The sequence below is a fragment of the Rattus norvegicus genome, chromosome 2, assembly GCF_036323735.1.
Source record: "Rattus norvegicus strain BN/NHsdMcwi chromosome 2, GRCr8, whole genome shotgun sequence".
NCBI lineage: Eukaryota > Metazoa > Chordata > Mammalia > Rodentia > Muridae > Rattus > Rattus norvegicus.
Window position 1 is genome coordinate 43,475,005 of NC_086020.1, and position 27,254 is coordinate 43,502,258.

Below are 27,254 nucleotides of genomic sequence, written 5' to 3' on the forward strand. Positions count from 1 at the left end.
GAGGGAATAAACAAAGATTTCCTCCAAATGTCCAGAGACAAATGTTTTAGGTTCTGTAGGCCACTTGGTTCCTGCTGCGGCTACTTACCTCTGTTTTTGTGGTTGTAAAAGCATCACAGAGGTTAAACAAAAGGACCCCAGCTGTGCTTCAATAAAGTTTATTTAATGAACATGTGAGCCAAGCTTGGTGCACCCGTTTTATTTTCCAGATCCCTACATTAGGTCGATAAACTCCCAAATCATTTACATTTTTCTAAGTCCATAGCAGCACACTCAACTCTACAGAAGCAAGACTCAAGAGATGCATAGCACTAAAATAAACACATTGAAGGAAATTCACCAGTGGGACTTCTTGTCAATACCCTGGCAATGGTTCTGAGCAGGATTAGCTTTTCCTTGCCTCAGAGCGCAAGTGGGATTGTAGTTCATGATAAACATATATCAGACATTGTTCCACGGTCACTGTTTTGGGAAGAATAGGTTGTCAAAAGGAAAACCATCACCATTTATCATGGCAGTGTTTGCCCTAACTTACCAATCTTGTACAGCGTTGAAGGATTCTTCATTTGTGATGTCATACATTAAAATGAAGCCCATGGCCCCTCGATAATAGGCTGTGGTGATGGTCCTGTATCTTTCCTGGCCTGCTGTGTCCTAAAAACAAAACGATGATACCATCTCATAAATGAGGCAAAAACTTTGAGGAAGAGATTGATAATCTCCAGAGCCGTCACAACAGCATAGAAAAAGGGTGTGCACAGTCTTTCCTTCCCAGCTGGTTTTCCTTTTTTCCTACTGATGCTCACATGCTCTGCATGCAGTACTCTGAGAAATTCCTCCCTCCCTCCCTCCCTCCCTCCCTCCCTCCCTCCCTCCCTCCCTCCCTCCCTTCCTTCCTTCCTTTTGTTATGAATAAATACCAACCAGCATAAAGCTAAAGAAAAGAAAAGATTATATAACCGGAAATTGGTGTCTCTTGGTGTACTTTAAAGCTAGAGGGATACATTGGCTCCATCGCTATGCCTTTATTGTCTGTCCATGAATACCAGCTGGTGTAAGGACAAAAGGAATATGTTACTAATTTAAAGGAGGTTATAGTTCAGCGTCACCTTAATCCGCTGGAAGATGACTTTAAAGTGCCTTCTTTAATGCATGAGTTGGATGAGCAAATGTGCACTTGAGTTCCTGCTCCTCTACTATGTGTTTGGGGATTATGGACCAGTATCTAACCTTTGCAAATCAAACCCTTCTAAAGCTGAGCCAAGGTGTTGGGGTTCCAGAGCTTCTCATACAGCACAGGATAAAAACAAGAGCTAAAAAGGTATTGCTTCTGTGATGTCAGAGCTAACCTAAGATTATAGATGACACAAAAATAACTGCAGGGAGTCCTGTCTGCCAAGGCCATGACATGTGGCCGTGAAGTCAGAACTCCACGACACACAAATCATCTAAAGAACTCGGCTATTATAAATGTGAAGAACTGGTTCTGTGGTTCAACCTATGCGCCCTCTTCCATTCTCTCAGGATTGAAAATATCGTTTCTAATACATACACACTTTGGCTTTTCCCTTTACCACTCTCTTTGAAGGCTGTGTTCTATGGTCTTCTGCCACTACAGGTTGCGGGAAGAGACATCCAAGGAGGCTGGGCTAAGAGAGTGAGCCACAGGGCAACTAGAACTGACTTCGCCAAGAGTGTTACTTCACAAAGCCAACAAGAACACATACTTCTCTGGAGAAGGATAAGACTAGCCTGATAAAAGATATTATTAGAGAGAATAAGAGTTCGAAGATGGGAGGAAACAAATTTGAATGTTCAAATGCATAGCAACTAAGGAAACATGGTTCTGAAGCCTCTGGACACACTTCCAGGAGCAGAAGACTATAGAAAAGAAAAGCATAATGGGAAATATGTTTGCATTGTGCCAGAGAAAACAAAGACTAATATCTTTAACAGGAAAAGTAGTATTAAAATCATTAGGGAAATGTACATTCAAATAGTAAGTGACTAATTAGTAAGAAGTCACATTCTAACCATGATAATAAGAATAAAAACTCCCAATTACATTCTAATATAAGGGCTTCTTGGCAATTATGCAAATATTTTACTGTTTTACTTGATAAACATTATAAAAATGTAGATGCCTAGGATACCAACTGTATAATCGGAACCAATAAGGAAACTGATTGAACGGAAAAAGCTATTTTGAGTCTTTTTGTGTGTTCTCAGAAAATCATGGACTTAATTTAGTGAACAGTATATGTAGCCATGAAACAAGGAAGAGAACACATATGTAATTCCAGAGCCAAATTCCCAGTGAGCATGCTTAAAGCAGCAAGGGACAGTCAAGGAGATGACAGAATGGTGTGTCCACAAGGGGAGCAGAACCTCTTGTTACTAATTAGATTATTTAAAACCCTTTCCCCCCTTTTCCTGAGTCCATCTTGTTCAGAACATACTGTCTATGAACGCTGCTTACCCTCAACTCCCGCCCATTGTCAAGTACCTTTAAACAGCTTTCTTTTCTTTCGCGGTCTAGAATTGAATACCACTGGTTTAGGCTGAGAATGCCATGCCCGCTCTCTTCTCTGCACAACACACAGGTCTTCTCTCATTTGTCATAGAGGAAAACTTAGAAATACTGGAGATACTGAGAAAGGTAATCTAGATACCTGACAACCATGTTTCTAGCACAACCAACTGATAACTATGTTCAAAACCTGTGGGTTTAACTCCCCTGCCTTTTCTGGCGATGGTGTCCCCTTTTCACAGGATGTTAATTTTATTGTGATGGTAAAGCCACTTACTATAGTATCCTAAAATGCATCAATTTCACAATGTGGTATGATTTTTAATCATTGAGAGAGCAAAACTCATGATTCCATTATACTGTAATTGAAATGCTATAGGAAGATGCTAGAAACCAATGCTAGTCATCATTACATATCAAAATTGGAGAGAGGGACAGACAGAGAAGCAGCTTTCAAGAAAAAAAAAAAGAAAAAAGAAGAAAGAAGCTTTGAGATAGAAAGTAAGTCACAGCAAAGGGCCAGCTCGCCAACATCATTGTGATGGAATCCAGAAACACAACAATTGGATACAATTGAAAGTATTTATCACTAAAGCATTCAGAGAACAATAAGTCGTACCAAAGTAAGCAAGTGTAAGAAGTACAATTAGGAAAATTACAAATTTTTCCCCATTAAAAGAATTTTATTAAGCAGAGCACCATTGTTCCAGAAATCAAAAGGGTCAAAATTGTGAAAATATTTGCAAAGAGCCAGGCATCATAGGATTTAAAATTGTGACGGAGACAGTTTACTGAGAAATTTGATTCAATGACTTATGGATGTAACACCATGAAGTTTTCATCCCAGGCACTGTGAATGTGACCTTATTTGAGAAAATGGTCTTTGCAAATTCAGTCAAACATATGTGACGTCATAAAAGATTAGGTAGCCTTTACTCCTGTGACTAACGTCTTCATCAAATGAAGCCACACAGGGGCTGGAGAGACGGCTCATTCGCTTACGTGAATATACTGCTCTTGCAGAAAACCTGTTTGGTGCCTCAAACTCATGTTGCCCAGCTCAAAAATGCCTAGAACTCCAGTTCCAGGGGGATATGATAGCTCTGACCTCTGCAGGCACTTGGATTTGTATGCGCATGAATCCCCCTGCATACAAACACACACACATGTGCACACATATGTAGTTAAAATAATTAAAAGGTATTAAAACAAAATGAGAGTCAAGACACAGTACACATAAACAGGAGGGCTTAGCATGGGATTGCTACAGTGCATATGGAGGAGAGGTATGTCAAGAATTGCAGGGACTCTCTAGAGACCACAGGACTGTCAGGAAAGATTGTCTCTCCTAGACTGCAGAGACCAAGGCCCTGCCTGCACTGAAAAGTCAGATTTGGAGCCTCTAGAAGTGTGAGCTGTTAGCCCACTCCATTTGTGACGCGGTCAATAGGCTGCACTGGGAAATGAATGCAGCCACGGATCCCGATTTCCCACCTTTGTGAGCAGTGTGAGGGCAGTATAAATTTCACACTCACCTACACAACCTTTAAGTTACTGCAGAAAAGAATTAAAGACAATTAACGGTAGTCTTAGAGAGAAGTCTAAACGGTCTCCCTGTGACATCAGCAAAATATGATGCTAAAATGCAGTAACATTTTAATTCATTTGAAGAGATGATTTGATATGTCCTGCTCTTGGCAAAAAATGAACTACATACCTATCTACCTACCTACCTATTCTAGTAGTTATGTCCTATTAGAAAATGGAACTATGTTACGTGATGTGACAAAAATTATGTGTTCCTTCACATTGGCAATTTATTCCTAAATGACTGAGACACTGTTTAAAAATAGACAGTGTCATTGCTGTGGACATTGAGGGACACAGCTTCCTGAAATAGCAAAATAATGATTACACATCTCACTTTATACTATGCTACTGTCCCCAAGTTGTACTTAATTTTTCATTCCTACAAATAGGCATGAAGCAGCATTTGATTTAATCTTATGAAAATAGCAAACAATATTAGGAGTGTTAAATATTTTATGCTTTCTTGCTGCATACTTATTTGGGGAATGAAATAAGAACTTTTCCTTTATCACAGTTAGTCATCCGTTAAAAGAAAATTTACAAACCACTTCCCCTTACTGACCTTGTGCAAACAATCAGTGTGAGTCCATTTGTTATATGCACATCTGTAAAAGGAACCCGCACGTTTGAAGGGAACAGTAATAAACTAGCCTCTAAACACATATTTAATCAATCTAAGTGTTCTCTTAATCTACTACGGGGGGAATCTTATTGATCAGATTTAGCTTGCTATAATGTTTAACTCTGAAATACCAAAACCTACATTTTACAATGGCATCCACTTCAAAGTAAGGCCTAATAAATTCAGCCTGGGGCAGAAGGATAAAACTTGACCTATTATTTCATGGCAGTGTTGCCACGGCAACTCATCTTTCCCGGCAGCGAGGAACAGCCATATATAGCTCTTTTACAGGGGGTCGCTGACTTTGCTGTCAGTAATACCCTGACATAGCTCTCTATTGGACATTTCTGCTTATGGAGCTTGGAAACAGTATTTTTTCTTTAGTAAACATGACTTAAATACTCGTACAAACTCTATGATTTTAATAAAATTCACAACTCAAACTATAGAAAGCATTTTTTCTTATTCCATCTAACGACTTCATTTATGTCTTATTTTTCTATGATCATTTTAACACAAAGACAGGGAGATTCTGGGTTTACTTTCTTCCTAATTAATCTTTTTTAAACATACTTCTTCCCAGTGGCAATTTGATTATATTCATTTTTTTTTTGAAATCCTGAGGCATAGATATATAAATGCAGGCATTTTTGAGCTTTCAGTCAAGGTAGCGGATTCTCCTTCACAGAACACAGCACAAACAGTTAGCACCAGATCAAATGCTCAATGCTTTCAGAGTAACGGGCTTTTCTGTGACACTTTTACCTTAACTTGACCACTAAAATGCAAAGTGACTCCTCACCAAGGATGGGGGCTTTCATTTACAGAAGCCAAGAGCCTGGTTGGACAGATGGTACCTACTTAAGCAATGGGGTTGTTGCGATGCATTAAATAGGAATAATTGTTACCTGAAGGATAGCCCATGAGAGGAGTGGGAGACAGAAGAAAGAAATCTTCTGTATGGATATGTTCCACAGGTTTCCACAGAACCAATAAACATCACAGCAAGGAGCTGTACTGAGACACATTGCAATTAACCTACCTCCAGAAAGCTTGACTCATGGAAGAATGTTGAGAAATATAAGGTGTTATAATGAAAGGAAGTAAATAAGGTTAAACTTCCAGTCCTTGGCACTGTTCAGGGAGAGCCCTGTGTGATATTTTACTGAAAACCAGCATTGTGCCACAAAGAAGCCATGAGAGAACTAAAACTCCATGTTTGCCTAGGTGGATGGGCTATTCTCATGCCCCATTACTCCCTCAGTCCTTCACAGGGAAAGGAGGAACAGAAAGTATGAATGGCTTCACAAACCCTTCTTATTTTACTAGCTGTCAGGGAATCTTGTTTATTTTATGACTAGATGATCAGACATGAATATGAATGCCAAACTGGGTATAAAAGGGTGATTTCAAATAAATTCAACATCCTGAGTTTTTGATTTCAAATGGATGTCATTTTTTACTTTAATAGAAGTTTGAGGCTCTTAGCAAAATTGAGCAAAAGGTATACAGACTCAGAATACCTCCTTTCCCACACATGCCCAGCAGCCCTCACTATGAAAACCCCCCTTAATACGCAATAGCACATTCATTACAATCTATGAACCTATACGGACACATCATGTCACTCAGTCCATATGACCTTAGAGTCACCTGTGATGTTATAGAGCCTATGGGAGACACCTGTAATAACATGTGTCTGCATGTATCATTACCTCAAACATGTATTTCTCTCTGCCTAATCTTGTTTTAAAAGTAAGAAAAGACAGAAACCTATGAGCTCTATCCAGATCATGGCTCAGGAATGGCATGGGCAGTTGGGTAGAACATTATGCCATATGGTGACTCACAATGACAATAGATCAGGGAGTGAGCATACTGACAGATGTTTATCATTTGTGTATTTCCTTCTCACGTTCTCCCTAAACTTTAGTCTAAAGGAGCTCAAAGAGTGTTAGAAGAGTGCAAGACTTTGCCTGACAAATAGCTTCTGAGAATGGGCCATTTAAACCCAAACCCACTCTTATTCTATGATCATTATATGAACAAGGGAAAGGTATGGAGGACGAATTCCTGTTTTGCTAGAGTAGACTTCATAATCTGAAATGGAAGAAAAAAAAATTCAATTCATGACCTGATAGCAGCTACATGATCTCAGGTAGTTAAATCCCTTTGAGTTATCACTTTCCAGATGAATTAATGATGCTGTTTACCTTATCAAGGCAGTTGGGATAATTGAAAAGCATATATTAACATAAAGGATTCTTGAGAGCATCAAGTGCTCAATAAATGGGAATACTCCAGGCCCAGTTGCAACAGCAGCTGAAAAAAGCCCGGCTTGATAATCAGAATAACTGGGATCCTTCCACAGTTTTTGGAAGACATGCAAGGTAGCTTTATAAATGTCCTTTAACACCCCCCCCCCAAGAACAGGTTTCTTGATGTGAAAAAAAAATCCCCACTGTACTCTGAGTAGAATCATAAGCATTAAATAAGAACAAATCTCGGTAAAGTATAGATGATAGAGTACAATTATTAGCAGTCGTATTAATAAGAGCAAAAATGTGAAGCCAGGCAGCCAGAGCTCACCAGGAAATATCAAATTGGATGCATCAATACAACACTATTCCTTACTCATCCATTCCCTAGAGAAGGAGAGAAAAGAAAGTGATTTGTCCTTCAAGACCATCCAGCATCTACATGCCTTCTCTTCTCTTTCCATCTGCACTGTCATAAAAAGAGAACAGTGTTCAGAGATGAAGTGTACACACTTAAACTCCTTCCATGATGATCGGCTGGTACTGTTCATTGATTTCTCTAAGGATTTCTGCTCAATTTTATTTCAGTGACTACTATGAGCGTTAATGAAACGAAAAACCTGAGAGGTTAAATGAGTTCAAGATTAAAGTAGAATTTCCATATGTCAAACCACTTCGTCTGACAAGAAAAACTTAAAAATAAGCTATGTTTGAACGATGGAGTCTCTGAAGTATAAAGAGAGACGCTGGGGGATGAGCATGGAGAAATCAAGTGCTGGAGAAGCAGAAGCCTCTACAGCATCTCATTATGTACAGCACACAGGAGGACGGAGCACACAGCAGGAAGCTGGCCAGGAGGCAGATGTGAGCAACATGAGGTTAACAGGATCATCTGGGAGGCACACTAGAAGGCCAGGAAAAAGAGCAACCTGAGAAGCAGCTGCTGAGGAGAAATTCTTGGCACGATTCAGAGATAATATTACTGCTGTCTTAATTAATGTTTCTATGGCTAGGCTAGAACACCATGACCCAAAACAACTTAGAAAGGAAAGGGTTTATTTCACCTTCCAACCCTGAGGCTATCATTCACTGCTGAGGGATATCAGGGCAGGAACTCAAGGCAGGAACTGAAGAAGAGGCTACAAAGAATGCTGCTTCCTGGCTTGCTCCATTTGATTTGCTCTGCCTGCTTTCTTATGCCACCCAGGACCAGCTGGCCAGTTGTGGCACTATTCCGTGTGTCCAGGACCCTTCCATGTCCATCAGTAATTATTCAGAAAATGCACTACAGACTTGCTTATAGGTAGATCTCATGGATCCATTTTCTCCACTGAAAGTCCCTCTTTCCCAACTACTACATCTTGGGTCAAGTTGACAAAAGACCAGCTAGCATAAGTACTAACAAGGATATAGGTCTGGGAAAATGACTCGGCGGGTAATGTGAGAACTTGGTTTAGGTTCTTAGTATCTACTTGAAAGGTCGATAGTCTTGGTGTCCTGCCTGTGATCCCAGCACTCTGGAAGCAAAACCATGGGAAACATTGATCAAGTGAACTTCCCTGGCTTGCAAAATTGGTTAGTTATGTGTTCCAGTGAGAGGCCTGCCTTGGTACATAAAGGGCTGAGCACTTGATGATGCCACCAATCACATATGTATATCTGTCCACATATGTGTGCATGCAGACATGAATAGACACACACACATGTATGTAAAAGAGCGTGATGTGCAATGATCTTTCTTGAGTGGCTTCAACTCCTTATTTCTTTTAAGAGCCTTTCAACTTATATTATTCAAAAAAAATATATCGAGATTATATGATAGCCAAATTAAAAGGTATAAACACCAAAGGCAGTTTTAAGTAGTTCAGGACTCTCTTCTAAGTTTTTGAGTCCTAAGGATATATGAAAGAGCAGCACGTAGACCAAGCACGTCTCAGGCAGGCTGGGCCAGGCTCCCAAGGGACTGTTATGACTTCGAAGTTCCATATGAGAGAGCATAATAATAGCAAACTTTACAAGGAATGAAGAGACCCGTGGTCGCTTCAGATAAATTCCAAATGAGACTTCAAGGTGGCACAGTTTGATGACAAACCCTGACTTCTGCCTCCACACTTTGATTATATGGAAAGCATCTAGAGTTAGCCTGGGTCGCTGCCTAAACTCATTCTGTAGACCAGGATGGCCTTGAACTCAGAGATTCACCTGTATCTGCCTCCCTACTCCTAATATTAAACACATGCAGAACACCTTGACATTTCAAATTAAAAAGAAAGGTTATCCGGGACATAGGAAGGTATTTTTATGGGGAATAAAAGGCATATGTATAAGCAAAAGTTTAGGTATTTTAAAAGGCTTTCATAGTGAAAAATTACCCCATAAAATTACAGCAGGGCAAATAGAATAAATCAGCATGAACCATTTCAGGAAACATCTAGCAGCCCAGAAAAGCATTTTCTTACATTTCAGTTTTACTGTCAACATGATTGGTGGATTGGGAAGCCAGCAAGGGTGTTAGCTTTCTATCATTCCAATTGCTGTTTCCATGCAAAACATCTCGTTAGAGCTTGCTTGCCAGACAATGTGGTTTTCTTATTCTGTAGACAGGCCCAGCCGCCTGCATAGCTTGATTAAAGAGTCAGAGCAGAGTAACTGACACCTAAGGACCCTCTGCAGGAAACACTCAGGCATCTCCAGCTGGGCACCACTCTGGCAGGTTACCCCAGCAGAAGGACCCCTCTGTGCAAATAAAGCTAGACTGTGACCCCTGTGTTCTTTCCTTTGCTCCAAGCCACAGGTTACAAGCTGAGTTATCTCGGTTTGAGAGGTAGGCAGATGGGCAAGAGTATAAAAGCTGGATTTGTTTAAATTCATCATCCTTCATAGAAGGATGAAGGATAGATCTTGACATCTAAAGATGTTGCAAGCTGCTGAAGAACGGGACCAGGAGAAAGGTCTTCTTTGCAATCAATCACTGAATTTCAATCTCCTCTCACCTCTGCTTTGCAGGAAATGAGAAGGAGTCCAATCCTTCCCACCAGTTTATTTATAAATTGCATTTGACAGGGTGGTGGGTCAGTCTCAGAAGTTCTTCTTGAATGGGCTTGGCCACTGAGTCTGGGAATCTGCATTTCCTCCAAGTGCCCTTGGCCATTCCGAGGTTGACAATTTTACCAGTGCTGGGTAATGGAAGGGACTATAGGACTGAATCTTGTGTGCTAATAGTTCATCTCCATGGTCTCAGCTGGTGACTTTGGGCAAATCAACCAACTTCTCCACATTTTTGTTTCTTCAACTAACAAATGAAGCTCTTGAAATAGAAAGTTATGGGTTAGAGCGGTGGCTCAGAAGTTAAGAGCGCTGGTTGCTCACTCCAGAGGTCCTGAGTTCAATTCTCAGCAACCACATGGTACCTCGGAACCATTAGTAATGGGATCTGAGGCCCTCTTCTGTTACACAGGTATACATGTAAATAGAGCATTCATACATAAAATAAATAAATAAATCTTTAAAAAAAGAAATAGACACCAAACATGTCACAAGTAACTCAGTTAGCCCAGGCCCTCACGAGAAATGGTGCATGCAAGCTGCCTCCCAGATGTTCTTTAGTTTTTCGTATCTTTTATCTCATACATGGTCTGAATTTTTAAAATTCTTAGACATGTCAAAAAATAATAAAAATATTAATGTGGAATCTAATTTAGGAATTAGTTTTGCAAGATATGGCTATCAATCATCCCTTTTGAAAGATGACATAAGGAAGCGAAGATGTTTTATAAATGACTATACTTTCCTAAAATATCACTCCTTTCCTTAAATAAAGTGAAAAGTGTTGTTATGGTGGCCCTATTTGCTAAAAGTTGATATGTTCTAAAAGTTCTTCCTTCCAGTGGAAGAGCCACTTGTGAAAAGATATACAAACAAATAAAAGGAAAGGGTTGCAATGGGAAAAGTCAGGCAAAGAGGGCAGGGAAGGTCTTTGAAACCTTCTCCAAGATATCCAGTGGTGACAATGATTACAGAGATTGTTGACTGAAAATCTGAAACTTAAAACCTGCAGCATTTAGTGAACTAATAACTTGTTTAAAAAGAAAGTTACATATTCTACCAGAGAAATCTCTTGTAGACTGAAAGATGTAAATTATTGATAATCTTGACTCATAAGACAATAGAGTATTGGAAGGTTAATGTTGCAGATAACTATTAATAATTATGTTAGTTATTAAACATCTATGATTTTAATTTTGGGAGACAGGTACAAACTTTCAGGCATAGATGTTCTGAAATTAATAACATAGGAAAAGAAATAGAATTATCATATTAGAAACTTATTTTTCATTAACTATTTTAAACATTCTGGGTTTTTCCTTTGTTGTTATTGGTCTTTCTTTCTTTCTTTCTTTCTTTCTTTCTTTCTTTCTTTCTTTCTTTCTTTCTCTCTTTCTTCCTTCCTTTCTTTCTTTCTTTCTTTCTTTCTTTTTTCTTTCTTTCTTTCTTTCTCTCTTTCTGCTTTTCTTACCTTATAAGGTACTATAGGAAATAAGAAAGATCAGCCATTATTTTCTAAATAAAAGGCATAAATTTGGGCTGGATGCTCAAGGCAAAGCTATACAAAGCAAGCTTAAGCTCCAAAACATGGAACTCAGTCTGATTGACTGATCTCCTACCTCAATTAGTGTAAAATTAATGTTTATTATTAAATATGACCAACATGAGCTATCCCTAAACACCAGAGGCTCCTATACTTGGTGTTTTATGTGTTTCTCTAGATCATCCAATATTGCTGGCACCTGACAATTTTTATTTAAATTTCTACAAGTTACCTAAATTACCCTAGAAATGTCATATGAGTTTTTTTAAGCCTCTCTTACATTTGAAAGATAAACTGAATATTGCTTTATAGCACCCTCTCCCTACACTCCCATTATTAACTACATTACACAGGTACCAAGAACAGTATGATGGCAAGAAGAGGTGGATTGAGCAGTGGGACCAAACGCAGTCAGAAGACAGGAAAATGGCCTCTCATGCATCACCACAGAGACATGTAAAATTTAATTTGTCCCAAACCAGATACAAGTTAATTCATTTAGGAATCACGGGACTCCTTTCCAAAGTGAAGAAGGGACAGAGAAGGGAACACACGGAGAACATTGAGGGATAATAGTGCTTTGGGATAAATTAGGTTGTGCATCCTAAGGCAAAAGTAGGTATTGTCAAGCTCTATTGTTCAAGTCAAGCTATAAGAGCCTTAATTTTACTTTAAAAGATGACTTCTATTAGCTTTACTGACAACTTGAAATGTCAACTAAAACATACTTTTAAAAACAAACAAACAAACAAACAAACAAACAAAAAACATGGATATTAAACTCAAGTAGATTTTATCTCCTATCCTGATAAAAGTATCCAGATTTCATGGTATCAAGTTTGTCATCAGCATTTTTAATAGTTTGTGGAAAGAAGTTAACGCTTTTTAGATATCTGGAGAGTCCAGCTAACACGGACACTGTAAAATTCTAGACCAGGAACCAAAACAATGTAGTTCTGAGTGCACCGGACATGCCCCTATAATTCTTATAATGAAATTCAGTTATGAGAAGCTAATTTTTGTCATAAATGAAGTTTGCTTGACCTGCTCATAGACTAGGAGTGGTAAGCAACAATCCTTTGATGTAATAGGTAAGCTATTACGTCTTTCTACTCGGAGGACTGCAAGAGCCAAAAGTGTCTGGAGAAATGCCTTGAAATTCATTTTCATGGAACATATAATATGAAATCATAAATAATCAGATGGATATAAAAATTATGCAAGATTGAGAAAGGATTTAAATCATTGTGAAAAGCAGTACATTTCTGTATAAGACATTGCCCTGTAACTTGTTTTATTTTAAAGGGAATATAGTAAAAAGAAGTCTGCAGTCAGTTTCTAATCGGTGGTCTCTCTTACTTGGCAACTCCAGTTCCTAAGATTTATTGCATTCATTTGTAAGTAGCACAACAGTGGGGGTGAAGTGATATAGCGGATGTTCCTCATCCAAAATGGGGCAGATGCCCAATCAGAGAGTAAAGATGGGTCAAAGCAACAAAGAAGTCATCTCCCCTTTAGATCTCCGAAAATGTGACAACCAAAATATTCAGGGGAAGACAGGGTCATTCCACTGGTGCTTCACTTTTTCTAGACTTAAAGAAAATAAAATGAGAAAAGAAGGTCAGCAGCAGACCTACCCAGGAGAGATTGCTTTACATTTTCTCTGTATTCTTTTTGCTACAAAACTCTCAGCATCTTTCAGAGCTCTGTATGAAAAATTTTACTCATCTCTTTAACCTCCTCCCTAAATAAGGTGAATTCTTCTCTATACAAGAGCTATAGAAGGCTACAGGATTCATTTTTGTTCACGGTACTTCAATTTCGAAGCCTTGCTACTTTCTCTTATCACAATATTCAGCAGCCACACTCATGCATTATAGGCCAAAAATTACGTGCAGACTCCAAGGCATATGCAGCTAGCCAAGGAAGGCCCTATTACTCTGTAGTTTGCACAGTTATCCCATAGGCAGGCTTCTTTCTCTTTAAATACCAACATGTGCTTTTATAAAGAAATTGATTTCAAGATGTATCTACTGAAAATAAAATAGCCAAGATCATTAAGCATAAGGAAACAATGACTTGAAATAGGCAGTTTAGATAAAGCAGAGCAGAAAGTCAGGAAGGAAGGGCAGGGAAGACAGTGGTCTGGGTACCAGAAACTCTTTTCCCCAGGCTCAAATCGTCCAAACACCAGATGTTAGATGTGATCACTTCATCATGTCAGTTTCCTTGATTATGAAAAGGCATGATTGAGTAGTGTATATTTCAAGCTCTCTATCTGTCACATCTAGAGAATTCTTCTGGTTAAGGCTTTTTAAAGGAATTGATCTCAGGGAGAATTGACCTTGAGACTTTTGGGTCCCTGCAGAGCTCTTTTGGTGGATTCAGTTTTTAACGGTCTTAGTTTCAGTGCAATGATCAGCAGGCCTTACTAAACAAGGGATATCTTAAAAGTGGCAATCCATACAATCCCCACTGATGACTGACTGAGCAGGCTGCTATAGTCTTGACTACCTATGATTGCTGGATTTCTCCAAGAAACTCTACAGAAGGCTGGGACTCAAAACCATGTCAGGTAGTTTGGTAAGGAAGAGCAGGTTAAGAGTTGAGACTCAAGTTAATAAAAAAAAAAAAAAACAATAAAAATGCACTGTCTAGTAACAAAAAAAAAAAAAAAAGAGTTGAGACCTGGAGACTTGGAGGGTAAATACCCGAGGCTTAGGCGACATTCAGCTCCCTGCAAGACTCCTGACCTGGAATACGTGCCATGTTTCTCACACAAAAAAAGTGTGTCCTATGGTTACATAGGCTCAAAGCAGAATTCTCCATGCTAATGGCCCAGAGGTCTCAGCCAATAAGCTTCCCTTCCCAGACATTTCTCCCTGCAAAAGGTTTTTAATCTTAGGCCCACCCTGAGAAGTTTGGTATGATTTTACGAATACATTTTATGCCATGACAATAAACTGTTTAGAACCACGGACTGTCTCTTTTCATCAAGATCTGCCCTGAGGAAGCTGGGGGAAGGCCTTTGTCTATAGGGCCGCAACTTTATTCTCCTGTAAAAGGCCTCTCTGTGTTCATGCCACAATTAACACCAAGCCTGCCTCCAGCCAAAGACAACTATTACCTGCTGGGACAAGCCAGAGCTCCCCCTCACCCTATCCTGGCCCTTTACAGGCAGCTTTCCCACATCGCGTACTGTGCTTTCCTACCCTGGAGTGGTGTCTCACTGCTTCAGTAGAGCCTGGCACCTACCCAGGCAGTGGGATAAGCACAGTCAAACTCCCAGTGTTGGAGTGGATGCTGACCTACAAGCAGGTCCTTTATGGACCTCACTTTAGACCAGACTAGTGACTTGAAAGAACTAATCAATTTTTCTAAGATACTATTTAATGTTGAGAAGCTCCTTCAAGAGGATGTTAAGTCACAATGATCAACCCAAATATAAATGTCTGGCTCTAAAAGAATAACTTTGGTGTACATTCCTTTCTTTACTAAAAATTCTTTACACACACTCTTCCTCATTGAATTTCACCTTTACCCTCTATATATCATGAACACCTATTAAAACACCAAGAAGGTTGTCCTGAATTTTATTTTCTGTCAAAAATTCCTGGTCTGTAACCCTTATTGACCTGTAAGATCAAAGCAATGTAGGAAGTTCTATAGTACAAACACTTAGTATTGTCGAAGTATATAAAGCTGGATATTGGAAGAGAATATGAAAACATTAGTAGTCATTTCTACAGGATTCCTTATCAGGGTTGACTTTATGCTTATTCCTATAGTCTTCTTTGTTTTTAACAGAAGTTACTAGGTTCTACCATGGTGGTCTCTTCAGAAAGAGAGCAAGGGAAAATGAGAGGAAAGAAAGTAGGGAAAGAAGGAGATGATGTGGGGATGGCATGTATGCTGTGATGAAGCAGTGCCAGGGCTCAGAGTAAGAGGAGGGGGCAGGGAGGAAGTAAGAGGAGGGGACAGGGAGGAAGTAAGAGGAGGGGACAGGGAGGAAGTAAGAGGAGGGGACAGGGAGGAAGTAAGAGGAGGGAGAAGTGGGGAAAGAGATTGAGAAAAACAAGAGTGAGAGGGAAATTAGAGGCAGAAAGGAGAGATGGCAGGAAGGAAAGAAAGAGGGAAAGGGGCAAGAAATGGGAGTGAGGAAGAGGCAAACAGAGAGGCACGCACAGAAAGCAGAGAGATGAAGAGGAGGGACCACGTAGTAAGTGCTCCAATGAAGACATCATACTAGGCTGGGAAGTTTCAAGTCTCTATTTGGTTTGGTTCCCTGAACTACAAGATGAAGATAGGTGAGCCCCCCTTAGCAAGACCAACGGATAACCTAACATCCACATGATGAGACAATGTGGCCTCTTGGAGATCTGCAGGTGGTTTGCTTGAATAGTGTACAATTTGACTGTGTGGTGGTAACACAGGAACTGTCATTGGGAACCATGTAAGCTGTCAGGAATTGAGTGAAATCAGCAGCCTTTTTTTAAAGTAACAGGAGTGGACAGAAAATATCACAGTTTACTATATATAGCTTTTATTTTTTTAAGGAGAGAACTCCCTCTCTCTGTGTAAGTTGATTTGGTTATATACATATATAAAATTTGATCATTAATTAATATATATCTCAAATATATATTTGATCATTATTTGAGGTCAGAAAAATTTCAAAGCTATTCTTGGTACCTTGGAAGTCATGAGTGTCCCCACGAAGAACAAAGAGCAGACTAGATCTGCATATTAGGAAAGGAGGCCACTCTTGCTCTATGATGAGCAAGGACAAGGCCGCAATCCACAGAACTATGAGTGGACAACCTGAGCAAAGGGAGTTTACAAAGTGTGATTCTTATTAGGAGTATCTAGATAGGAACATTATTCTTGGTCATTGAGTCTCAGCTCACTGGAATATCACAAAGGTCCTTCAAAGGGAGGGAGGCAGGCATCAGAGACAGAGATGTGACAATTGAACAAACGAAGCTAGGGCCAGACTAGAAGATGCCATGTTCTAAACACTTTGAGGAAGAGTCCAAGAGCCCAGAAACGCAGGCTGGTGTCTGGAGAAGGCATTCTTCTTGGGATCTCCCAGAAGGAACACACACTTGCATGTCCACCTTGGATTTCCCATCTCCCAATTGTCAATATGATAGGGTTTAGTAATTAAAGCTGCTGGAATTAGATTAATCTCTTACAGCAATACAACTAATATAAAGTCTATAAGAAGACATTTTCTAGGAGGAAGCTAAAAGTTAAAAAGTAAATTTTAAAAGAAGTAGCAGCAATATACTGGAGAGAAGGGCTAAGTTAACTAAAATGTAATGGAAGAGGCTATAAGGGACATTTGAAGTGCAGTTGGTAATCAATAAAGAACAACCAGAGTCAAATGTGATGGAGGAGGAAGTGTGGGTATTGAACTGAAAGACTTTAAAAGGCAATTTCTTTCCATTATTGGATGGTCCATACTTAGAGGATGATTTAGGCCAAGGAAAGAACACCTACGCATATTATGTTAAACCATCCATGGAATCTTTTGATAAATAGAAATCTTTAAAATTCATGTCTAAATTTCTAAGAATTTTCTGTTTGCACAGTTAAAAAGAAAAAAGAATGGACCAGTAGTGTCAGAAAAGTTGTCTCAGTGGGAATCTCATCAAATTTATATGGCGGGGAAAAGGCAACTGTCTTTTGGGGTAATTTAATCTTGCTTATGTTGGAATTCAATGCCATTGCCACCTCAACACCACTCCATAAAGAAGGACTAGATATGGAACAAAACCCAGTAGCAAAGAACAATAGGCAACATAAGGCTTCTCTATTCTATTTCATGCTCCTCAGAGGTGGGCGACTAAACTATTCTTTGCCATGTAACTAAAAAATGCTTACAATTTGTTGACTGCTTTATTGTACACATGGCATCATTTTAAATGCAGTCAGTTCTACTATTGTGTATTGCATTACAAAGCTCTAGGTAGCTAAACCTGTTGCTTAACATCTAAATGAAACTTTTTGACCTCAACTTCTTGTTGATTTACAAATGAGATCAATTTAGTATTTGTTTTCCCCTAAATAGTAAATGATTTTGGTAAAAATGTATTCATGGCTTAGATTGTTCACATAACAAGACATTGATTCTTTATGAATATATTATTCAGATGTTTAAGGACATTTTGAATATTCTATTGGCTATATTTTATGATGCACTGCAATATATAGGCAAAGGCCTGAATTTGGGGACATAATTAAATTGCATGTAGAACTTCATTCGACCCTCATTTTTATGTAACCTGCCATTTGATTTTAAATATTCAACCCTTATGGAGACAGTTTCGTGCCATCTACAGCAGATGAATCTATAAAGTGGATTGCAACAGGCTATTTATTCTTGGGTGTTCTGACCTTGAAGAAGGATTATTCATTGCTCTAGCTACAGTTTAGTCTGTGATTTCTAATCTAAAATGTATTTGAGTCACGGAATCTTCTGAACACTATCACATTCTGCACAAAGAATGAGATGGCTTGTTCAGGGGTAAAGAACAAGACCACACGTTCTTCATACCCCCTGCATCATGGTAAATAGCAGGAACAAGAATGCCTTGGTTTGCTCCCCACTCCAGGTCGTGCTGAAGAAACATCTTCTCCCTTCCTTGGTACCCTTTCGTTTTCCTGTGGATTTTACCATTTACTATTCAGCAAGCAGCGCCCTGTGTTGGTGGCTCCCCATGCTCTCTAGTTTTCGGGTATTTCCCTCTTTAGAAGAAGAACCTTTTGTTTGCTTATGAACAAAATAAAAACTAACTCCACTATGTATTCACCATGACATAGCTCCTTCTAGAGCCAAACACCCTTTCTCCCCCCAATACTTACTCACCAAATACTTACTCATCTGATAAAATCCTTTAAACCAGATCTACAAGGGAATGTGAGAGATATATCCTCCCCTCTGTTCTTCCTTTGTGCCATACTGATTTTCTTTCTACCTTTGAATGACCCATATTATGATTAGAAATTATGCAAACTAGCTACATTCTCAATTTTTATGTATCCTGAGTGAATCGTATATATAGGAGTAAATGCACTGACACCAAGAATAAGTTAACTATAAAACATAGAATTTCTTTGTTTTCTTCTTTCTCTTTGAATTGGATACTATTGGAGGGGAGGTTATATCTCAATTTATACCAAAATCATATAAGTCAGAAATCCTGAGGGGATATTTTCTAGCACTCATATAATTAACATTTTCTAAACATGGGAAGAATCTTAACTACCTCATAAAGCAGAATGTCCCTACACCATTTGCTGAGGCAGAGGAGGGCTATTCGCTGACAAATTACCTTTGATGTTACCCACTGTTCAGTTAAGTTTGCAGTTAACTTACATTTAGCTCAAGTCTGGCTAATTCATATCAGAAAAGGAACTGTGACAAAGAAGCCAATTGACGAGCAATTGCCATCCACGTGTCTAACTACATGCTGCTGCTAGAAAGACAAACTGGAACTTGGTATGAAATCAATCCTGGTGTGGCTGCTTCTCTTTTTGAAACTTGGCATAAAATATGATTTGGAGAGCAAATGCACGTTCTGAGAAGACAGTAGGCTATTTTCGTATCTAGTGGGTGGACAAATGAACCACAGTCATTTCCAGAAGGGTTTTAACTCCCGAAGGCTGACAGGATGATTCTCTCACCAACTAACTGCTAAAGTAAACCAAGGCAATCACAATGTCATTATCAGTCACTGGGGAGCTGGGCGGTTTGAGTTGTTAGTAGCATAAAAAGTCTTTGGGTTCTTGGCCACTGAACTAGAAATTATTTCGAGACTTAAAACTGAAAGGTTTTTTTTCCAACTCTATTTTGAGGATTATTGGACTTTCACCAAAACTGGTGTGGTTGTTGGAAATATCTTACATACATTAAAAATTCTACCTTCCTCCTGCTGACTATGTTAGCAGTATTTGTCCTTTCCTGACAATAAGGTGGGCAAAGAGGTGACTTGCTACTTATAAATTTATTTCCAGGTCAAACATATGAACAGATATCTTCTCCTTTTCACTGCTCTTGTCTGATTAGGGCAGCTGGGCCCCTGAATTAAACTTGATTGTGTATGTGCTGTGCGTGTAAAAGAGAAGTCGGGAGTGGGGGTGGGGTATCAGTAAGGCAAGTAGAAACAGGCAAGTTGCATTGCCTAATGTCACAGTTCCATTGCAAGCCATGGATATCATGGTGCTTAGCTTTACAAATGCTGTAAAGCTCTAGGGCTTGAGTATCTCTTGCACAGGCCTTTTGAGTATCAGAACCCTTGGCTCTTGGTGGAGACCAGTGTTAACAGGTCAGATTTCAGGCTGAGGTCTGAGACCTTGGCCTCGAAGGCTTGCTTGCTGGCTTGGACTTGTCTGGTTATTGGGCCCTGCAGGTTTTCTTCTCAGGCGGCTCGGGCTTTGGGAGTTCTCTTCTCTCCCTTATCCATCTCTCTCCTTTTGCTTCTCTTCTTTTTCCTGCCCTGGCAGCTTTGGCAGGCATGCAACTGAAGGGATGCAACCAGGAAGGGATGTCTGATCCCTTCCACAACTTGGTGGCCACTGCCAAGGATGACTTGTAGCTCCTGCCTCTGTCAGGACTAAGTCAGGAAGGAAGAACATATCAGGGAACACCCCACTACCAGTGGACAGCTCAGGAACCTGGCCCCTCTACATAACAGAATCACTCAGGCATGACATTGGCAGGTGGAGGGGAGGCGAGATCAGGGACAGGCCATCATCGCACCTCTGGATCTTTACCTGTCAAAAAAAGGTTGTTGATGACCTGTGCTCAGAAGTTAGGGCTGGAAGTGGTAACTAGGCACTGGATACAAGCTGGGCTCTTTCCACATTGTAGCATTGGGAATTGGAAGCCAGGAGCTCTTAGGTTTGTGTGCATTTGGTCGGCTTCTTCAGATGTCAGGCTGCCTCCCAAGTAATCTGCCTCTCTTAACTATCAAGCCTCCACAGTGGCCCTCACTCTTCAGCTGTCAGTCACTTGTCAAGCTTCTCCTGCTGTTGTTCCTGCCTCCCTTTTAGTCTATTGTCTTCACATTTCCATCCCAGCTTGTATTGCTGAATGCAAGCAAGAAAAGACCACTCCAGAAAAAGCTTTTCTTGAGCCTGAAGTTACAACCTTAGTAGAAGCAGCATAAAAATGTTTCCCAGCCAACTCAATTTAGCCAGCAGGGAAAGATTGTCATTGTGGCCAAGGTAGAAGTGTTCATCCAGTCAACTGGCTTATGATGGTAAAATACTCTAGTACAGAGAATTTCAAAAGGCATTGGCTGGCTATACCTTCAGGAGCCTAGGCCATCCTCTACAACGTTTAGTATAACTGTCTCAAAGAATTCATGAAGTATTCAAGATGGCTGGTCCTGGCATAAGAGCAGTCTAGTTGGTTGTTACCTAATAGTCCCTTTGCTTAAGCCACATCAAGGGAGAGTAAAATTAAGGATTCAAATTACTCTATCTTCGGTGTCTTTTCTTACAGGAACATCAACATTAGATGGAGTGCTTACAACATAAACTCGAAGAACTTATTCAATGCCAATAGGACTTTCCCCAGATGCTGTCAAGGCTTTAACAATGCACCACACATGCCCAATGTCAGAGGAGAGGCATGGCCCCCTCATTGATCTCATTTCATAGTCCTTCATTTCATTTCCTAGTCCTTGGGCTCCTCCTTCCCCATTTACCTGTAGAGACTTTAACTTCTTAAAAGAAGACAAGTAGAGGCATAGTTTAAAACTGCATCCCGATTAGTTTTTCTTAAAGGAAAACATGTTATCATGTCAATGAAAAGAAACAGATTCTAACCAACTGTGTCCAGCTTGCCCCTCCCCTCAGTTTACTCCCTTCCCCCATTGTTTATGTGATGTCTCAAGTTCCTCTATGACATTCTCTCTCACATTTCTTCTCACAGCTTTTCATCTTACAACCACTTTCCAAGTTGGCTTCATGGAGAAGTGATGATTTTCTTGACACACACAGATACTGTGATGCCAAGTGGTAAAAACTAAACATTAGGAAATTAGATGTGTGGTATCAGCTCAACCAGGAATTCTGTGTGGTCCCCAGCATGCCTGGAGCTCTCTGGTCTCCTTCTTCACCTTGCAAAGAACCAGGAAGTTCCGAGGGCTCCGTGAAGCCTGTGGACTCAGTTGCTCCCTGGAGTCAGGCGGATACATTCTCTATCGTTCTTTGGTGTGGTTCTTATCTAATATCCTCTTGCTCTGTGACAGCCTTTGATGGGGTAGTGTTAGTGACTGCAATTGGAGAAGTAATAGCATGCAACTTCATGTTCTTTCAACAAAATATGTAGGATCTCGCCCCATACCCTGTCTACTGTGAGCTTTTCTTTCCTAAGTCAATATCCAACTTTTCTTCCCTCAAGCTTTGTTTGTTCCTTTGACCTTAAGGAATGCTAATACTAATCACAATAATATATACACTGAGTTTAAAAGACATATTATAAAAAAACACTAAAGGAAGGTTCTAATACTCTATCCAACCTCAATCATCTTGACCCTCGTATTTCTCAATAATATTCTTTTTGAAAATTTCTAAATAGTCGACTTCATGTTTTCAGAGGAGACTCAGGTAACTTCCTATCCTCCCATTTCCTTGACTTGCACAGCTCCTTTGACAATCACCTCTGAGTTTCACCCCTCAGATCACTTTAGAATTATATGCATGTAATTTGAACTTTTAAAATTAAACTTGCTCTCTGTAGCCATACCATTTATATTCTCGCAGTTTGTTGACACGGGTAATCTACTACCTCTAGGTTTTTTCCCCCAGACTTCCAACTCTTAGGTCATGTTCTTTTATGTCTTTTTGCCCTTCAGCTTTGATACCCTTCCTCATATTTGCTGTAAAATTACCACAATGATTTATTTGTTTGCATGTATGTATGCATGAGTATTTGTCATAGCATGTATGTGTGTGAAGGAGTGAGAGGATAACCTGTGGGACTTGGTGCTGTCCTTTCACCATGGCAATGGTTTGGCAGCAAGCTGCCTCACCCAATGATGATTGTCAATGTCTTTGTCCTACTTTGACTGGCTCTATGCTTCCAATGCTATGTCTTAACTCAGACTAGATATATTGTAACATGGACTGAAATAGTCTTTCTTATCTGCCTTTAACTATAAACCACCTTCTCTCCAATTCACATTCTAGCCATAAGTATCTTCACAGATCATCTTTTAAAAAATCATGTTTCCATGTTCCTCTGAAGATCAAGTCCAAATTCTGCAGCAAAGCCCATAGCTGCTGTACTGTGCTATGTGTACTATACTATTATCACGAGATACTCTGCCCACAACTAAGGTCTTTTATTTTCTCAGAATAGAACAAGATTCCCTGAGGAGAGGGAATTTAGTGAACTTATGTACTATATCATCCCTCTTTCTTGAACTCAAAAACAAAAGCAAACAAAAAAAATCATGATAAATACTCAGCAAATGCCTAAGAAATGTATTAATTGGATGAATGGCTGTCATAGCTGATGCTGTAATGATGGGTATGCAGAGATATTTTATCCCAAGTTATTTACTTTCTACTCCTCAGAAACAGGAAACCACAAATATATTGTCCTTTTTGCCAGAGGGCATTTGCAGGCATAATTAAGTTAAGGACTTTTAGATGCAATCGCTATGGGTCCTATCTAACTGCTGAGTGCTTATATGAAGGAGACAATTTCAATGAAGAAAGAAGGCACGGTGTGGCTGGCTTTGAGGACAGCTGTCACCTAGAGGATACAAGTGGTGGCTGAATGTTAGAAAGTGAAAGGAAAAACCTTCTACCCAGAGACACTGAGAAGAGTCACGGCCCCACAACCCCACACTGGTCATAGGATACCCACGGCACTAATCTCATATGCTGACACTCTTGAAGTTATTAAATTCATAGTAATCTGTTACTGCAGCAGTGGGAAATGCATATGTCATCCTGATAAGATGTGTTCCTGGGTAGATTCAAACAAAAATGGGGACATGTACAGCTGGTTTCCAATAATTCTGAGTTGCTCACAACAATGTAAATAATAAAGACAAATCTAGTTTTCACAAAGCAGGTAGCATAATGATAGGGAAAGGAATATGAAACAAAGATGAAATAATTGAACAGTATTATCTAAGCTGCATGTTTAAGGATTAGGTTTGTCAAAGAAGAAATAAATGTGCTTCTTTTCCGTAGTCAATGTAAGGGGATCCACATGGTGTAAATGTGCATATGGTCAGTATTTAGGTTGTACTTCTAAACTATAATCATGAGGTGCACATGTATTTCTGATCCTGGAATCAGAGAGAAATGCCTCCACTTGTTTGTCAGAGAAGATGATGCTACCTACTACTGTGTGCTTCTACCTCTCCTGTGGCCTGCTTCAAGGCCATCTTTACTCTGGACTTTCTCAGAAATCTCTGCCTCTGGGTAATGCTCTCCCTTTTATCTCTACAATAAATGTTCTTCTCCAGCATACCTAGAAACAGTTATGTCCTCCTTTATATTTCTTTTTTTCATTCAATAATTTACTATACCAATGGGAAACTAACATGGGAAAACTGAATTCATTTTCTAAGTTGTTGTTTACTAGCTTTCATTTTGATAAAACAATTATCAAGGTTATTTTCTTTTTCTAATTCATTTTAATAAAGATAGCCACATTAAAATGTATAATCTTCACAAATTGTCATTGATATGGTTTTAAGCATAGCAAAACTTTCCCCCATTGTCAAATGACCTGGCAAAGTCATCTATCCATCTATCTATCTATCTATCTATCTATCTATCTATCTATCTATCTATCTATCTATCATCTATCTATCAATCATCCATCTATCTACTTATGTATCATCTACCTATTAATCCATTTGGTCAGTTTCTAGGATCTTAAAGGAAAACATAATGGCCCACTGCACAAATAGCTAAGTTACTGCGACTGTTTCTGAAATGGCGTATCTTCTCTGTATGAGAAACCTCCTATTGCTAGTTCACAAGTGTAGCAGCTCCTTCCTTTTCTTTGATTGACTAATGGCATATTGCCTTTACTACCACTTGTATGCAAGACTACTCCATTATTCAACTCAGTCTTTTTTTTTGCCAATAGTCATTTAAAAGATCCAAGGAGCAAATTTAGATTCCCAGAGAAATAAACAAAAATTTGAATGACACAAAAATCTGCTGACAAACTAAAAATCCAAAAGAATGAGCTCAGTGCCCCTTTCTGTACCAAATCCAAACATTCCATTTCTTAAAGGATGTGTTTGTTGGTCTCTGACTGAACGAAACATTGCCTCTCCTTAATTCACTATGCAAAGAAAAGCCTTGCCAAGTTTGCTGACTAACACTCTTAGATTCTCTGGTTCTGATTTTAATTTCCAAACCAAAGAGCAGCATTAAATCTTTATGCAGTCTGAAATAAATCTCCTACTCAGAGTTTGAAAGAAAAGATTGCTAGCTAGTACTGAAAGATGTGACCTGTTTCTAGAATAGCATTTTAATGTTTTCTACAAGATATCCATGGAAGATTATAGGACGAAGCAAAAAAAAAAAAGACCATATATGTACACATGTATACTTACATACATGTATATATATATTTCACTCTCATGATGTCAGTGTCTGATCATGTCATTTGGTTACATGAAGCATCTTTACTTAAAGAAACTAGTCAGTAATCTCTGCCACCATATGATTTTTCAAATTGCATTTATGTAATGGTAACCACTTGGAATACAGATATCCCAAATCATACTAAAACGTTTCAGCTGTTTACAGAACATTTCATGTTCATATCTACTTGTTTGTAAATATTGCAAACAAGTTTTGTTTTCAAGGATCTGTTAAAGCTAGTTCACATTAGTTTCTTTAACTTTCCTGTCTTTAAGAAAAATGTTTGTCTTATGTCTATCGTCACTCGGGATGGTTTTTATTCTAGCTCCACCCAGTTACCTGAGAATTTTATAACTTATTCTTTAACAGTTGAGTAATATTTCATTGTGCAAATGTACTGTATTTTTATCCACCATTAGTTCATGAACATCTAGGACGTTTCCAATATCTGGGTGTTATAAGTAGAATCTGAGCAAGGATGAGCAAATATCACTGTACTAGGACATAGAGTCCTTCAGGTATACGCCCAAGAGGAGTTTAGCTGGATCCCACAGCACATTGATTTCCATTGTGGTTATACAAGCTTGCACTCGCACCAGTAATAAATACATTTCCCCACATCCTCCGAATGAGCTGTCATTAGATTTATTGTTCAGCAATTATCAGAGAATATTCTTACAGTAGAAGGGAGCTAACACAGAGACCTACAACTGGACAGTGTGCAGAGGGGGAGACATATTGGAGCCCTCAGTCCTAAATGGAATGTCTTCATCACACCCTTCTCTCAGGGCTCATGGACCTCTGTGAAAGAGGAGGCAGAAATATTATAAGAGCCAGAGAGGTGATGGATAATCCCAAAGAAAAAGTGTTCTCCAAATTTAGGAAGACAGATGCACAAATGAAATCACAAAGACTGTGGCAGCACGCACAGATTCAAGCCAGAATGGATTCCAACACTGAGATGGGGGAATGGACACTCATTCTTACCCTTAAGCAAGAAGCTATCTTCTTGCAAATAAAAAGTGGTCTACTCCAAGGAACCATATTTCAGGGTAGACTCCATGCCCACCAGTAGAAAGTCAACAACAAATGAACCCAATGGTGTTTTTCGAGAGCTTTTATCTCATAGATATGTGTTATGTTTGAGCATTTTTTGTTTGTTTTATTGGTCTTGCTTATATGTTTTGGTTTTCAATTTTGTGCTTTTTATTTTCTTTATGTATTTTGTGTGTGGGTGTGTGTGCATTTGTGCATGTGTGTTTGTATGTATGTATGTATGTATGTATGTATGTATGTATGTATGTGAATTTCTTAGTTTTATGAAGAGAGAAAGAAGTGGCTGAGAATTGAGAGGTTACAGACGTGGGGTAGTAGTTGAGAATGAGATAAAGCATCATTTGAATATATTACATGAAAACAATATCTTTCAATAATAACAATATCTCATTATACAGTATCTCAAAGCTAAATAAAATATTCAATGATAACATTTCAGGATGTTCTGAAACTGCATAACATCTCACAAAACCTTTCTAAAAGGTCAGTTATGCTGCCAAAATTGAGTTGGAATTAGTAACTAGAGTTTTCTTAGAGTGGTCTTAGTCTCCAATCTTCTACATTGATTATCATGTGATCATATGATCAAGGATCAAGTCAATGACTAAATCAAATGAAATTTTATGAAAAAGTTCATCAACTTAGCACCATAGAAGTGTTTTTCCCCCCTACCATTTAAATAGATCTGAAACAAAGCTTTATTATCCTTTAGCTAAAATTACTTCTAGAGTGTTCTCTTGCTGGCTCCCTTCATAATCACTACATACCGCCATGCACATAAAGCCAACTTCTCACCTAAATAATCGACTACCTCCCAGAAAAAGTTAAAATCTGTCTTAAAAGTGGAGGAGAGAGGGTAGGGTGGAAATGATGCATTTACGTAGCACTGGTGCATGAAAGTCTCAAAATATGTAAAACGAATTGCTGCTATTCTAGGCCACTGTTCTACCTTCCAGGGGAGCAGTGAAGGTATGT

The 27,254-nt window shown here is 39.1% G+C and overlaps 1 protein-coding gene across 4 annotated transcripts in view; it reads right to left on the reverse strand.

Annotated features, from left to right (window-relative positions):
- Rab3c (RAB3C, member RAS oncogene family) overlaps positions 1-27,254 on the reverse strand; it is a 223,405-nt gene that overhangs the window by 121,183 nt on the left and 74,968 nt on the right. For all 4 annotated transcript variants that reach the window (XM_008760719.4, XM_039101613.2, XM_063281218.1 and 1 more), the window contains 1 exon segment: positions 536-654. In XM_008760719.4, the coding sequence (XP_008758941.1) occupies positions 536-654 (119 nt within the window).